Genomic DNA, 16,950 nt, shown 5'->3' with positions numbered 1-16,950 from the left:
CTCTTGGAGATCCATAACTACTCTTGTACCTCTATTCTGTAACATTAAAGTTATTTAGATTTTCCTCTTTTGAAGCTTATGTAGTATAGGAATAGAATGCAATCTTCTGTTTGTTTCCCAAGAGCTAATAGTTGTCCATGTCAGTTAAGTGCATTCATGTCAGTTATTTATATTTTCTACTCCATACATTAGTCAATCATGCAATTCTCCTAATGTCAAGTAGGTCCAAAGAAGATAATAAGGGGCGGGAAGTAACAGCTTAAATCAGATGCATCCAAATATAAGAGACAAAATACTGAGAACTATAGGCTAAATGAAATTCTAACTACAATAAATAAAACAAAAAGCAATATGAATTTTATGACCAGGTCATTACCTCCAACATCACAGTATCAAATGATATAACATCCTTAGCCTCATCCACAGACAGTTGCGAAACACAGGACACAGTGAGAAATTGGGTCCAAAAGGAGGAATGGACCGAATGGTCGCTACAATTATATTTCTCTAGTAAAAGACAGAGTTAAATTACCTTATCCTAAAATGCTCCCATGAGATCCCTAATCTTGGTAGAGTCCTAAAAAACATACAGAAAACAAATTAGATGCCGAAATTAAAGGAGGTGACAAATTTCACTAGTCAATTCACCGTGATCCTGTATTATATTTAAACCATTAGGCTAAAAATAAGTTAACAAGATATTCTAGGGAAACATTACATTTATACTCTAATTTTTTAAAGAGCCCTAACATATTCTACGTAAGTCATGGAAAAGGAAAAAGAAAATTGACATTTTTGTTCATTGAAATTTATATAAATAACTCTTCTAAATGATTGAGAGACTCAAAACCTATAAAGATAGTGAACTGAGAAACAAGATTTCAACAGGAAGCATAGAAACCTTTTCAATCTTCAAAGACCGACGGTGCAGACGTATATGTCTGCGATAGTTAATGGGCGAGCAAAATTCTCAAACACATTTGTCGCACTTCTGCATCGGAACCTTGGGATACAAAGGGCATAAAATGAATGTTGAATCATTTACTGGTATCCTGATGAAACCTGATGCTAACTACAACCCCAAAATACCTTCTTAGGAGTTATGAAACTTCACATACTTTTTAGGCTCACCAAGGCCACTTCACCTGAGCAAAGTTAACAAAGGCCTCAGGATTTTATAATGTGCTCGCTACTGACACACCCTATGTCCCTTTCCATAGAGACTTCAATACGTATCATGGGGTGATTAAATTTCTAATAAAACTAATCTTGGATGCAAATAAGCAGTAACTAACACCTTTAAAACTTACTAGCTATATGACTTTTCACACTACAAGCTTCTTATACCTTTGAAAGCTAAATATTTTGTCAATACATTGTGGGTCTAAAGAGCTAAGGAACTGAATCCACTGGATTGGGCTGTCAGTTGCCCTAGAATAAGGAAGAATAAGTTCTTTCCCTATTGCTTGTCTAATGAAAGTACCAAGAGAGTCATTTGTTTCATCTTCCTTCACGAGATTCCGTCCAAACATCATTGCATCTATATTGTTACTGGACCTTAAGTTTGCTGCGCGCATTTAAAGATTCCAAGGGCTATGTGAGGGAAGTCTCTGAAAAAATAAATAAAAAAGAGAGTAAGATCCGACAGATACATATATCAATAATTGAATACTCCCATACCAATAACAACAATATTTATTCACTTGAGATCATGCAACGTGAGCAAAAAAGCTAAACATTCTCTTTAGATGAAAGCAAACTCAACATCAAGAGAACATACCTCTTCTCCAGAACCTATATTACCGATACCAAGTCAAAACTACGTGTCTTAGGCTAGATGGTCCTATCTTCAACAACTAAATAGAAAATTATAACATGCTATTCATATAGAACTGGTACAGGGCATAACACAAAATTTTAGAGTCCCACTTATTGAACAGATTCGCAACAACTTCAAATTCTACGCCCTGGTCATCATACGTTTAATTAAACCTCATGGTAAATGACTTAATGAAGACATGGAGTGACGAGATATTCGATTTCATCAAAATAAATAAAAGGAATTAGTACAATCCTTTTAGCAATTAAGATATAAGCTGCAGCTATTTGTTCTTTCCATGCCATTTCTAATTCTCCTACACTTCATAAACACATAACTGAATTCAAATCCCTAAATTAACATCATATCTTCATAAAAATTAAAACATATGTAAGAAACTAGAAGCATTTATTTTTCTAGCAACCATGTCTTTAAGAGTTCAAAATCATATTCTAATAAATCATATACAATCTAGGTGATCATTTGAGAGTAAACATTGAACTGTTTCAAGTGAACCCAATACAGAACCTACTGTAGTTGCACACTAAGCAACAAAAAAAAACATTGGGTCTCCTTCGATGTTGTGAAGAACTTACCATGACAGTTCAAAAAACATGTAATGTCTTCAAAGAATCATGATGGAACAAAACAAAACTCTATAAAGGTAAAACATTCTACACATCGGGTGAACCTAATACCATTATTGAGCTTCATCAAGTTAAGGACATACAGTTTAAAACAAATCCCTAACTGAAACTAAGATTACTACAAATACAAACCCAAATTAAAAATCAAAACAAACCTGAATCTCTTGCAAAGCTTCAACACATTTACTAACATTTGTCGGAAAGGAATCAAGAAATTCAGGTTGTCTTCCTTATGATAATGACATTAGCTTATCCTCAAGCAACAACAAAAACCCAAAATCAAATCAAAACCCTTTATTCAAAAATATATTTAGAAAACCCCAGAAACTCAAATCTACAAAACTAACTTAAGAGTACCAACAAGATTTGTTCGATTTCAGCACTCAAAACTTCAGTAAAACAAAACTAAATCAATATTATTACCCGAAGTAAGAGAAGATTAAATATTAAATTAAGGGGTTTGATTTCTTACACTAGGAGAAGAGATCTTCAAACCACTTGACTACTTGAGGAGTTCTCTTGGAGGTAAAATTAGAAAAGGAAACACCTTACTACAAAAACGAGAGAAGATGAAGAGAAATTTGATCGTTAATAATACAAAAATTCTATCAAATTATCAAATAAGAACAATATTGATATTACCCTGATGATTTCAGGAGCAAAGAAACTAGATCTAGATAACAAAGTTTACCAATTAATTTCTAATGATACGTGCATTTTGATTTTCATCTGTGATTCATCTACGATTTCTATCTTTGATTTCTAATTAATCAGAACTGGATTTTTATTTCTCAAAGATTTATTGAATTTGAGTGTGAGAACGAAATAATACGAAAGCTAGTTAAAATTGAATTGTTGATGGTGATGAAAGTAAAGAGTTGATGACTCAGGGATGAAGAAGAATGGGATATTATCTGCGGAAGAAGGGGATCTCATTCTGTGTATATCAGGTATTAGTGCCTGAAACCGGGGAGATAGAAACTAGTTTCTCCCGAAGTCATTCTTTTACTCGATAAAAGTGCCCTTTTTTTTAATAAAAATACCACTTTATAGAACGACTGTGGCAGAAACATGTTTAATTTTTATGATGAAAACAAATGTGTCTCACCGCTCAAATAGTTACTACCAGCCCATGAAAGTCATTTTCATAACTTCCAGAAAGTGGTTTAAAACCCATTATCCACTAGTGAATCCTCCTGTTATCCTAAGCAAAACTGGAAGGCCAAGGAAGAAGAGGATTCCTTCTTATGATGCAGTTGGAAGTGTGAAGAAAATGAGAAAGTCTAAGGAGTGTGGAATTTATGGTCACTATGCAGTAACTTGTGGTGGTGGAGAGGTTGTAAAGAATCCAACGGGAGACAATCCTAGAACATGTGTTTATGGATCAATATCAACACCTTATGTCCCTGAACCATCAAAAAGAAAGTACAACAGAAAGAAACCAGTTACTAGTGCTTCTGCAGGTGCATCTACTACTACTAAGGATGGAATGAAGAACAACAACAGTTCCAAAACATGTGTTGATGAATCTTCTAAACAAGGTGTTGTAAAATCAGGCCAAGGGAGTAAGAGAAAGGCTTCTTCTCAACCTGCTTTCAATCAGACTAACAAACATGCTGGATCTGTCAACAACAAAATCACCTTCACAGTTGCAGATTCAAGGGAAAGAAGAAACCAAAGAAGTACATGAAAATCTGATTCTATGTTTGTGTTGGTCTCTTTTAATTTGTTTTTGTTTTGAAACACAATATGGTTGATTTTGTGTTTCAGTTTGGTTATGGTCTTTTGTGAATGGATGAATGGATGCTTTTGTAGGACAATGCAAGTTATGAAATTAAAATAAATTTATCATAAAATTGTTGCAGGGTACATTTTCAGATTTTTCTAAAATTCCTTGCATATTTCATACACTTTACCCTTCATTGTTTTTTTGCTTTCAATGACAAGAGCGTCTGAATGCATCACAGGATTTCTTCTTGCACACAAGGTATGCTATGTTGATTTTTGCATATCTTCAGTTCTAATTGAGAGTTGCAGTTGTCTTTAAAGCATTTTTGAAGCTTCAGTGGACAACTTGTAACACTGTGATTGTCTTCTCCACAGGCAATACAACCATGAGCTGATGGAAGCTTGATTGGAAGTGCTGAAGAATGGGAAGAAGCTTGAGAAAACCACTCAAATTAGTTGCAGGTAGGATTCAAGCATTTCAAGAACAACTTTCCATTACTTACATCTGTTTAGACCTCAACAAAGCTCTTACTCCATTACAAGGTACATGTTTGCACCTTGAATAAACCCATGGACATGCCTTTGTTTCATGATCTTCTTCCATTTCACACATTAAACACACTATCATACTACTTGAAGTACTTGCTTTATCATTCATACCACCACCCATTTTTTCAGATCTGAAAATGAAGAGAAGCGGAATTATATGGTTGTGGAGACGTTCATTTATGGAGAAGAAGATAAGAGTATCACGTAAGCGGTGTCACGTACGCACTATGGGTGACGTATACAGAGTCAACACACATCTGGTTGGGTCATAATAACCGATTCAAAGGACTTTTAGGTCTTTTTATTTACATCTGACGGTGCTAGCTTTCCATCCATCACTTTTGGTCAAAACTTGCCTAGTTTTGCAATAAATAAAAAACACAGGCCTAGTTTTGAAAAGCACAAAAAATAGGCCTATTTTTGTAAAAAGTCCTTTATGATTTCTGGACTTCTATGTCCGGAACAACGAACACAATGCAGCCAGTTTATCTCCAACCTTAAGCTGAAATAGAACCTATGACAGAAATGATCAGCGGAGGTCAATTTTGTGTGTGATGGACGCATATGGAAAAAGACACAAAATAAGAGCATCTGAGTGACAACATTACCTGGGCATGGGACCAGAAGCTTTTATTTCGCATTTGGTGCACCGGTAATCACCCTCATCTGTGATAACCTTCTAGCTGCATTTAGGGCATGACATATAACACCACCCAGTATCAATAAGTAACTTTCTGGCACTGGCTTAGAATATAATGATGTTTACATTGGGCACATTTGTTACGAAGCAACGCAAAAGGTAAAGATATGGTCTTACGTTGTATGTGAACTTTTATAAGATATACTTCTGCTGCATATGACATTCGTTAGTTTGTGTCGGTTTAAATATTGTAAGGACACTATACTTGTTACGGGACTAATCAACATATGATGTTTGCAGGTAAAAGTTACAGTACCGAGTGTGTTTCTTGCATCCATTTGATGATCCGGATTCGGATGTTCAACAAATGACGGTGCCTGTGCAGGACTAAGCGTGTTGCAACCATAACACTTAAAATTATAAAATTTGAATCAAGAATTAAGACAGAAATAGTAAATTTGGTACATATTTGGTATGTACGACCATAGGAATCCCAATGATGTCAGATTTGAACCAACCTCTAACTCATCAGCAAGTTCCTGAAAATTAAATGCATTACTCTTTACTGATATTTCAGGGTGTAGATCACTTTCTCCATATCGAGATATATCAGATTATAACCCATCCCAAGTTCTTAAATTAGTCCTACAATCAGAAAACAACATCTGGTTCTTCAAAAAGAATTGTTAACCAACACAGGAAGAATACTAAACAAAACAGTAACAACTTAGGGTTTCTGCTTCTTAGGAAGTACATAACATAAACTTGAAGATTGATTCAAAAGATTCCACCCTAATAAAGAGCAATAAATATCTAATAAGTTCAAAAATCAAATAAAAAAGAAATAAGTATACTTTAGAAAAATACTTAAGATATTTTTGCAGTAGGTTGCTAGAGAGAGATAAAAAAAAATTTGCACCACAAAGCTATGGTGGATAGTCTCAATTTGTTACTCCCTTCGCTAATATACAAACCAATTCCAAAAATCAAAGCAAGGTCTTACGACTGCTACTGTTTTAGGTGCCACCAGATCTTTGACCATGGCAAGAAGAACGAACCCATTATAAATTAGGGTTATCTGGTAACATAAATAACTAATGTAAATACAAAAAGAACTATAAGAACCATTAATAAAATGATCTCAAGATTTCAGGATTTATAACCTCTGTACTCTGAAGAACAAATAATATCGATGGAAGAACTTTAGCCATAGATGAAGATGTAAAAAAATAAATTAAGGTTTGATTTTCACCAAAAATAGCACAATCAAAAAAAGTATTTACAACGATACGGGATCATTAAATTTCTTTTTTGATTTTGTTATTGATTATCCTGCAATCAGAAACAGAGGAACAGTTCTGATTGAAGAATGGTTGGGTATGAAACAATAATTACATCGTAAAATAGGTTCAAGAAGGAGAAAAAGCGATGGAAAGATGCGATAGATTAATCTGGGTTTTCTGGGTTTACTCAGTATTTACCAGCTAGGTTTTAACACTACCGGCATATAGAGAGAATTGGGGCTGAAAATACCAAAAATTGGTGGTGTGAAAAATCTAAAGATTTTTATTGGCCTAAATATTTTAAGGGAAAAATATCGTTTGGTCATTTTTTAGGTGGGCCCATGTTTGTTTGGTCCTTTAGGAAAACGCTTTTACTGTTTGGTCCATAATTATTTAAAAATATTAAATTGACAAAAGTACCCTTCCGTATTAATTTTTACTTATTTTCTTGTAGCAGTCATTCCAGAAAATTAAATCCATATGAAAACCTAAAAAAAAGAGTTCATTCCAGAAATGGAGTCTATATAAAAACTTACAAAAAACAGACTTCATTCAAGAAATGAAGTCCATATAAAAGCCTAAAACAACATACTTCATTCCAGAAAACGAAATCCATACAAAAACCTAAAAAAACAGACTTCATTCTGAGAAATGAAGACCATATAAAAACCTAAAAAAACAGACTTCATTCCAGAAATGAAGTCCATATAAAACCTAAAAAAACAAACTTCATTCTAGAAATGAACTCCATATAAAAACAGAGTTCATTCCATAAATGAAGTTCATATAAAAACCTAAAAAAAAGTTCATTCGAGAAATGAACTCCATATAAAAACCTAAAAAAAACATACTTCATTCCAGAAATGAATTCCATATAAAAACATATACAAACCAGACTTCATTTCTGGAATAAACTCCATATAAAAACATCAGCAGCAGCATCTTCATCTTCTTCGACGCCTTCAACAGCAGCAACAAACATCATCATCACGAAAAACATCAACAAATCATCATCAACACGAAAAACATCAACAAAATCGAGATTTTCAACACGAGCAACAAATAGAAATCATCATCAACACGAAAAACATCAACAAATCGAGATCTTCAACATGAGAAGCAAACAAAAAGATCATCATCTTCTTCTTCAACACTAGCAGAAACATCAAATACGCATCTCCATCTTCGTCTTCAACAGTAGCAAAGAAATCAAAAAACACATCTTCATCTTCGTTGTTTTCATAATCTTTATATGATTCTTCGTCATCTTCATCTTCAACACCATCATCTTCATCAAAATCAAACACCAGCAGTAAAAACGGAGAAAGAAAATCAAGAACAGAGAAAGTAGATCTGAGAAAATTAGGAGAGAGAAAACAAATCTGTAAATAAAGAGGAGAGAGAATGTAAATCTAAGAATGAGATACTTTTTAGTGATCTTGTCTATATATGTGACCCCAAAAGGGTATTTCTGCCACCACACAATGACATTTACATCATCCATGACATCAGCCTAGGACCAAACCAAAATTTATAGGACCAAACTATAATATATTTTACCAAAAAGGACCAAACAGACAGTTGACTGGGTCAACTGGACTAGATTCTCTCTAATATATTATTCCTAGGACCTAATGGTATTTCCAACGTATTTTAAGTGGGGCCAGAACCTCTAAAAAGAGAGATTGATTCAGTTTTTAACCACAACAGAGAAAAATCACCTGAAATCATATTATTAATTAGTAATTAATTTACACCCCCGTTACGCCTGCCGAAAATCGACTAAACAACTACTACACGGCCAGGCTCCACGTACTGCCTTTTGATTCCACTATCCTACCAAGAGGAAAACGAATACAGGGGAGATATAGAAAATATAAGAGTACAACTGCGTGAAAGGACTAACTGATAAAAAAAAAGTTGTTATCTCAACTTCTTCCTCTAATCTTCTCAATAATATTTGTCTGTGTTTTGAATCTTTTGATTTCTACAAGATTTGAAGTAATTAGGCTCCACGTACAATCTCTTATAAGGTATTACTCTTGATCTCTTATTCAACCTCTCTTCGTATATATTAAGTCGTGGATTTTATTTCTAGGGTTTCATTACATGTTTGATGGATTTTCATGAAATTCTTAACTGTTAACAGAAGAAAGAAAGAAAAAAAAAAGATAAATAAAGAACGCGCAATTGGGGGATAAAAAAACTAATTGGGGATATGAATTACCAACCCCATCCAATAATATCTGTTAAGGGGTGCTTTTTGGGGAGGAAATACTAAAATACCCTTCCATCTAAATTAAAATTTAAAACTAAAACTAAAATTCAAAATCAAACCCTAACAAGTTCTTAAAGATTAGTTAAATTGAATTGTTCTTGAGAAAGAAGAAGAAGAAGAAGAAGAAGAAGAAGAAATGGCTTTATTGAGGTACATGATACCTAATCATATTTAAAGTGTTGTTGTTGTTTTAAAACTTCGTTTGGGTTAGAATCAACAGATACTTCCTCTCTGCATTGACTAGAATCATATTTTCAAGTATAGATTAGGTACTTCCTCTCTGCATTGACTAGACTACCACACATAAGTTCCTCAACAGATAGGTGCAGTGCCATGTTTTCAGTTTCTTAAGGGATGCATCCATTTGCAGTTAAGAAATTAAACATAATGATAAAAAGAATTTTGGATGCAAAAGTGAGGCAATACTTACCATCTTCCGTTCATTAGCTCTATACACTTGTGAGCAGAACGACTCCCTCAGGATGGTTCTCGAATACCTGCAAGCAAAAAAGTAGCATGTAAATTTTTTAGCTCAACAATCAACATTGGGAAACATTGTCTTCAAGAAAGAGATATATGCTCAATCACGACTCAATCAATAGTTTTGGGTTTTTAGTCATACCTACCAGTAATAGTACACTGTCAATGAATGAATTATGTTGGGAACCAAGAAAAGTAACAAATTTACTACTCTCATACAGAGAATGAAGGAAAAAATAAATTTGAATTACCGAAACCGTCGAGAAATTGATATCACATACAAGTGGTTTCTGTGTCCATATTATAACCTCCAAGTCTTTCAACTGATCTGACCCACCAACATCATTTAATTTTGAGCCATGCTTCAAAGCCTCAGCTTCGAGTTCAGCTTTTCTAACCTCCTCTTGCCATTTGGCGAACTCATCATCATTGTCAGGAGTCGCTGCCGTAACATGGACAGAGACAAGTTTCAGATACTTATCATATGCAACTGTCATATTTAAACCAATGTTAGTTGATAAACTCACCTGCAACAGCAGGCTCAGATCTTTGTATAGATATTCAGTTCTTCCTTCAGCCCACAATAGCGTACTTTCGAAGATGTATCCATATTTGAAATGCTCGGCTCACGCGAAGTAAACACAACCAAGTAGATGGTTCAATAGCTCGTAAGACCATTATGAACATGATACAGATGTAACAATTGTCCTGAAACCTTGATAGTTACTAGTGTAACTGAAAATTCAAGAACAAACACAAAGCCAGTAAATTTACTGCAATCTCTTTTACAAAAGATACTACATTTTGGCATCAATAATGATGCCAAAACAAAAGCATGGGAATTCCTTCAAAGTTCCTTCCAGTGAGCACTGGAGAATGCACACGATACAGTTCATCTCACAGATACGGATTTTCAGAACAAGGCCAAAATCCTGCTCAACATGATATGATAAGCACATAAGGGAAAAATACAAATTACGTTCCTACACTGAAAAAAGAGAGAATGCATCAAATTTACCAACAGGACTCCACTCACCTTGTAATTCAGAGAATGCATATGGACCAACATGCTCTTGATTTTCCCCAAGTATGTCCCACCCTACTTCAGAAATCGCTTTACCACTCCCTTCTCCACTACTATTCTCCACACCAACAAAATTAAGGCCAAACGAAGAGTATTTTTTATTTTCAACATTACTTCCGACACTGATTATATATCATAACCCTGTGAACTTCATAAACTCTAAATCACCTTCAAAATAACAAAACCCTAGATTTTTCTTCCTCCATACAACAAAATCACATTCAGAACAATGAATAAACCAGAACCTGTTGTCGAGATCAATTTCACGATGCACCAAGTTTTCTCCAGTTGAAAATGATAGAGGTTTAAACGTGAACCACACTACCTTTTGATTCATGGAACCATAAAATTTCAGAACTTTAAAGATAACTTAAATTGAACCCAAAACAACTAGGTAACAAATCATCATGATTACCAGCAACAAACCCATACAACCACATGTATACAATTAAAGGGAAGGCAAAATTATCTTTTGATTCATGGGAAAACAAAATTTCAGATTTTCAAAACATACACTTATATGGATAAATTAAATTGAACAAATCATGATTACCAGCAAAAACCCCAAACCCAAAACATCTTTACCAAAAAAGTAAAACTATAGGATAATTTGCGAACAGTGGAACCTGAACAAAAAGTAAGATATGATTGCATTTGAGAAGTAAGATATGGAATCTGAACTTGTGATTAGTGGCATGAATTGATGCATTTGAAATCTAGAGCTTGGTTTGGTTCCATATAACAAAAAGTCTGGAGATATGATTTTTCATCCCAGGAGGGAACTTACAAGAATTGATGCATTACATATATCCATCCATAAAGAGACCTACCTATCATGGAATTAGCTAGATCAAGCCTACAACTTTGATTTCTTGAATGCTAAAAAGTTATGCAAACACAATTATCTTGGAATTGGTCAAGGAAAGGCTCCATAGCTCCTTCAAATTTAATACACTAGAAACCAACTTACATATCCATTTTGAATATTCATCAACCTAACCCATCAAAGTATCAAATAGGGCTGAGCAGAACACTACAGAACCGCCTAAAACTCCCCACGGCAGAAACCCATTTGCCATTCTGGTTGTCAATCCAATACAACCTTTCTTTCCAAATTTCACCTCAAACACGTACCCTAAATATATGGCTAACAGAATACATCCTGTAGCAGCAAGTCCAACAGAAATGCATTTGCCAAACTTGAGCACCATGTTCTTGATTTTGTCCTTCTTCTTGTGTTTGAAACCTTTGGCTATAAATTTGGTAATGATGGCAGAAAATGCGGAAGAAGAAAGAAACATGAGTGCATCACCTCCCGTCTCGAGTATTATCTTGACCACATCTGGACCAACATCGCACTCGTCCCTCCCGTCGACACTTCTTAAATTGGTTAGCGTGATACCAAAAAACGCCATTGCTGCTAGAGTGAATCCAATCTTTACTATGTCATCCAAGCTATCAAAGTTGTCCTTCGTGCGTTCCTCCTCCATCTTCTTTTCTTCTTTGCTCCTGCAATTCAAAGGTTGAGTTATCCCTCTGTGGTTTAGAAAATAAAAAAACAAAAATTGAAAAGCAAAATAAGCTACAAGGAATAAGTTATTACAATTCCGATTTTTTTTCTCGACGCCAAACGAAACCTTCTTTTCCCCTTGTTGAATTTTGATTATTGATAGCATTGCTGGTATCATCCGGTTGCTGAATATTTGTATCCATCCTGTCAACCAATTTAATCAGCACTCTAGAGTTGGAGATGCTAGCTATAAGAATGAATGCATATGATAATAATAATAATAAGAATGTGGACAATTTCTTTAAAAAAATAAAGAAATCAGACAATCAAAATGAACAATATTCACATTTACAAAGTCACCCACGGTTTTCTCTGGGTGAATTTTAAAAATGAAAATCTGATAAAAAATTCAAAATTCCTTGAAACCCATGTAAAATACAATGATGATGAACTATCCTATGACAGAATTTGGAAGAAAACAGACGTAAAATTGCTGAAAATCAAGAAACTAAAATGAATTGCATAATTAATCAATGAAACATAAACGTGAGAAAGTACAAGAGTACTCACTTGGACGACAACTAGGAGAATGAAAAGTCTTTTAGCTTCTTGAGCGAGTCTTGATAAATAATCTCCACTGAATACGGAGAAGAAGAAGAAGAAGAAGAAGAAGAAGAAGAAGAAGAAGAAGAAGAAGAAGAAGAAGAAGAAGAAGAAGGAAAAGAGAGATTTGGAGGCTATTAATTTGAATAGAGAGAGATACTAGCTAACTAGCAGAAGAAAGATGATTTTTTGTTGATTAGTTCATCTTCTTCAAGCTGCCTTTGGATCTAGATCTATAATGAAATTTTGTTGATGAAATGAAACTCAAGCGAGTAAAAACAATGTAAGTGTGATTTTTGATTTCCGGTTTTACCCTTGCACTGTGGGTTAGGTTGAAATTAATGACCACGAATCAAACAAACAAATTTCATTTATTAATCAGATTTTGTACCCTTAATTACTATCAACTTAATTAATTAGCTAAAGTTAACTACTAAATTATTATTACCACTATCAGCTTATCTTATTGATTAGCCAAAATCAGTTGCACTAAAGAAGAAACTAGTTGCAATAAATCATTCTTCAAATTATTGAAAAAAGCAAAACAATCTATCAAAATCATTCTCCAAATTATAATGTCATGTTTTTCTCCCGAAAATTTGTTACCCACATTAACAAAGATCATCACGTGTGGAAATTTCAACCACCACAAAAAATAACATTCTAACAAAAAAAAAGATGCATGTCACGCTATGCAACAACCACAAAGGATACATAACAAATTGTACATCCATATTTTGATCCATGCATCCATTTATTTAATTATGCACCCATTAAAACACGGTATAAGCCTATAAAGTAACATTTTCACACAAAAAAAAGAATAATAAATTATGCAGTCATTTTCTGGTCCGCATAACAAATTATGCAACAAAATTTGAAGCTGCAGAACATGTTATGCAACCATATTCTGGTCAATTTTAATGCTAATAAAAACTTTGTTGCATAAATGGGTTACGCTGCCATTTTCTCGAATGCATAACTCTATTTTCTCGGATGCATGACAGGTTATGCAGCCATATTTGTAGCTCTATAACAGATTATGCAGCCATTTTATTATCTTAGCGCTAACAAAAAAGTAGCTGCATAATGCATTATGCAACCATCGTTTTGCTGCATAACAGGTTATGCATACATTTTCATAGCTGCATAACATATTATGCAGCCATTTTACGGTAGATTTTCGTACTAACGAGGAAAAAAAGGCTGCATGATGCATTACACATCCATTTTCATGACTGCATAACAAGTTATGCAGCCATCTTTGTAGTTGCATAACACATTATGCATCTATTTTCTGAAATACATAAAAAAAAATTTGGGCACGTGGAATAGCACAAAATTTTTACTGGTGGGCAGCCGGGATGCATTCTAAACTATAACCCCAATTGCATTTTCATACCCAATATGCTTTCTCAACACTGGATTACAGCTAAACCAGGGAGGTGTAGGACTAGGACAGATGTTTATCTTATTTGCCAAATTTTATTTGGAAACCTCAATGGACAAGCATTAAAATATTAATGAAGAAAATTTATTGGATTCAGCTGGGCACACTGTAGCAAACAGATTTAAAAACAGATATCACATATTAAATGAAGAATTGTTGTTGTACATCATAATCCCAACTTTATTGCATAAACATCCATGATGACACTGTAGCTAGGCTACAGAAGATCAATAATGACTAGTGGAAATCTCACATTGAAGAAGAGATCAATACTAATGTATCTAGGTTACTAACCCACTACCTACTTTGTTGTCAGTTCATGGAACTTGCTCATTTAATTGCAATCCTACTGCGTTGTGTGAACTGCTTCTGGGGTTGACGGTTAACGACATTCGTATACCTGTCCAACAAGAGATCACCGGGATGTCATGTAAACCTCAATGTTCCGAAATCGAATTTGGAGGTCCATCCAAAGTCAAGGGACAAAAGAAAAAAAGGAAAAAAAAAACGAATTTGATCGTCTTGTCTGAATCTCATTGGGTAATCATTGACCCACCAGTCATAGGTTAAAGTAGTGGGTTGGATGGACAACCACGGACAAAAATAAAAGATAGAAAGGGGACTTTTTCATGATCTATAAAAGAGATACCTTCATCACTAAGTGTTAATACCGTTTCATATAGGAAAAAAAGATCACACCGATCCTGGCCGTTGAATCGATGAAATGGTATCAAACACTTATTAATGCTGGTATCCCCTTTATAAATCGTGGACTTTTTGGTTGGAAATTGATTTACTGCCCGACATGGAAATGCCATGTTTTTTTTTTTTTTGCCTCCTTCACTTCTAATTACAAACAAAATGCACCTCCTATTTGTTGGCATTTTTTCATACAGACGGTCACTATAGCCAGAGGTGATGTTTGTTTCTTCTATTTCATCCAATATACCTAGTCTTAGATCACGTGAACTTCTAGGAAGTTACACTGGACGTTTTAGTTGCATAACTAGAAAGGTAAAGCAAAAACAAAGCAGGAGGGATGGTCATATTACTAATTTACCGTATTGAGAAATCTTCTTTTTCATTGTTTGGTCACCTTGGTGCCATGGCTGGTTTATGATGAAGATTTGGTTTCATTTGCTGCTTAGTTAACAGTCATTGCTACACTGCGAGTTTGTCATGAACAGAGGAATCCTACTTCGGTAATAGTGAAATCTGTGGGATGATTAAAAGTATTCCTCCTTACTGGTTTAGCTAGGATTTGCTGCTCGAAACATAACACATTCACAGATGGATTTCTATTATTGTTGGAATTTGAATGTGTCCAACACGTTTGATAATTTTGTGTTAGTTTCCTTAAGATTTGGTCTTTTGATTTAGTTGGTATTAGTCCTAGTATTTAGGTATTTTAAGAGTTATTGAATAAGTATTGTAGTCGTGGGATATGGATCCTAAAAGGTAAGAAACTATGTTAGTCGTGGTTTAATGTAAACGTGTGCATGTACTGCCTATTTAAGGCTTTTATCAATCAATGAAAAGATTGCCGAGTTTAGAAAAAGATCTTGCAGTATCTCCTATATATTTTTTGTTTCCATATCTGAAATCTACATTTGGCATCAAGAGCAAGTAGATCCTCGGGCAATTAATGGCAACTAAAGGAGCTGCGCTACAAACAAATGTCCCTGTATTCAAAGGTGATAGTTTTAATTTTTGGTCGATTAAATTAAGAACAATTTTTATTGCATATGATTTGTGGGATTTGGTAGAATCTGGTTATGATGACCGCCCAAAATGGGAATGGGCTGGGGTTATGAACTTATAATCTGATGATGGAATTCATTCGATCTATAGAAGGCAACTCCAGATCAGAAAAAAGAGTACAAAGAGAAGGTGAGAAAGGATGCTAAAGCATTGACTGTTATACAAGAAGGTGTAGATGATGCAATTTTTCCAAATGCAAAAGAGCAGAATAGGCATGGAATCTGTTGAAAGATCAATTCGAAGGTACAGACAAAACCGTTATGGTAAAGTTACAAACTCTTCGTCGTCAATTCGAAACTTTCTCTATGGGAAATTATGATTCGGTTCAAGGTTTTCTTGATAATGTTATCAAGACCTTTAATGCAATGAGATCTTATGGTGAAGAAATATCTGACCGGAAAATCGTGGAGAAGGTATCACACTCTCTTCCTCACAAATATGATCATGTTGTTGCTGCTATTGAAGAATCAAAAGATTTATCAAAGTATACTTTTAATGATCTTATGGGTTCTCTCCAAGCACATGAACAAAGATTAAACAGGTTGGAGGATGAAGGATTTGAAGAAAAGGCACTTTGGGCAAAGAAAGGTGAGTTTTGTTCAATTTGTAAAAAAACTAACCATACTACTGAAAGATGTTACTTGAAGGATAGCAATAAAAAAGCATTGCAATGTTATCACTGTAAGAGATTCGGCCACATCGAAAAATATTATCGTGATAAACCAAAGGAGGAGAATGCAAATTTCTGCATGGGTGCCACTGATGATGAAGAGGTAATTTTATTGTCATGTTATGAATGATGATGATGATGACTGATGTGATGTGATGATGTTATAAGGATGAAGATAATGATGATGAATGATGTGATGATATTATGAAGATGATGGTATTATGATGATGATGGAAGAAAATTTATGGTTGACACATTCAGGGAGGGTGTTGAAATTTGAATGTGTCCAACACGTTTGATAATTTTGTGTTAGTTTCCTTAAGATTTGGTCTTTTGATTTAGTTGGTATTAGTCCTAGTATTTAGGTATTTTAAGAGTTTTTGAATAAGTATTGTAGTCGTGGGATATGGATCCTAAAAGGTAGGAAACTATGTTAGTCGTGGTTTAA

The 16,950-nt window shown here is 34.4% G+C and overlaps 1 protein-coding gene and 1 long non-coding RNA gene across 2 annotated transcripts; both read right to left on the bottom strand.

The window, feature by feature from the left end:
* Positions 1-9,424: 9,424 nt before the first annotated feature.
* LOC113317248 lies at positions 9,425-10,189 on the bottom strand. Its single transcript, XR_003343361.1, has 3 exons — positions 9,952-10,189; positions 9,706-9,866; positions 9,425-9,441 (listed from the first exon to the last, which is right to left on the bottom strand). It is a non-coding gene; the product is annotated as an uncharacterized LOC113317248 (long non-coding RNA).
* Positions 10,190-11,247: 1,058 nt separating this feature from the next.
* LOC113319174 lies at positions 11,248-12,844 on the bottom strand. The gene is made up of 3 exons (XM_026567451.1): positions 12,589-12,844; positions 12,112-12,222; positions 11,248-12,017 (listed from the first exon to the last, which is right to left on the bottom strand). The coding sequence occupies exons 2-3, from the start codon at positions 12,219-12,221 to the stop codon at positions 11,504-11,506; spliced, it is 624 nt and encodes a 207-aa protein (XP_026423236.1). The 5' UTR covers position 12,222; positions 12,589-12,844; the 3' UTR covers positions 11,248-11,503.
* Between the last annotated feature and the right edge of the window lie 4,106 nt (positions 12,845-16,950).

This window comes from Papaver somniferum, chromosome 10 (genome assembly GCF_003573695.1).
Source record: "Papaver somniferum cultivar HN1 chromosome 10, ASM357369v1, whole genome shotgun sequence".
NCBI classification, from domain to species: Eukaryota; Viridiplantae; Streptophyta; class Magnoliopsida; order Ranunculales; family Papaveraceae; genus Papaver; species Papaver somniferum.
This window is presented reverse-complemented; position numbering and strand designations above follow the sequence as displayed.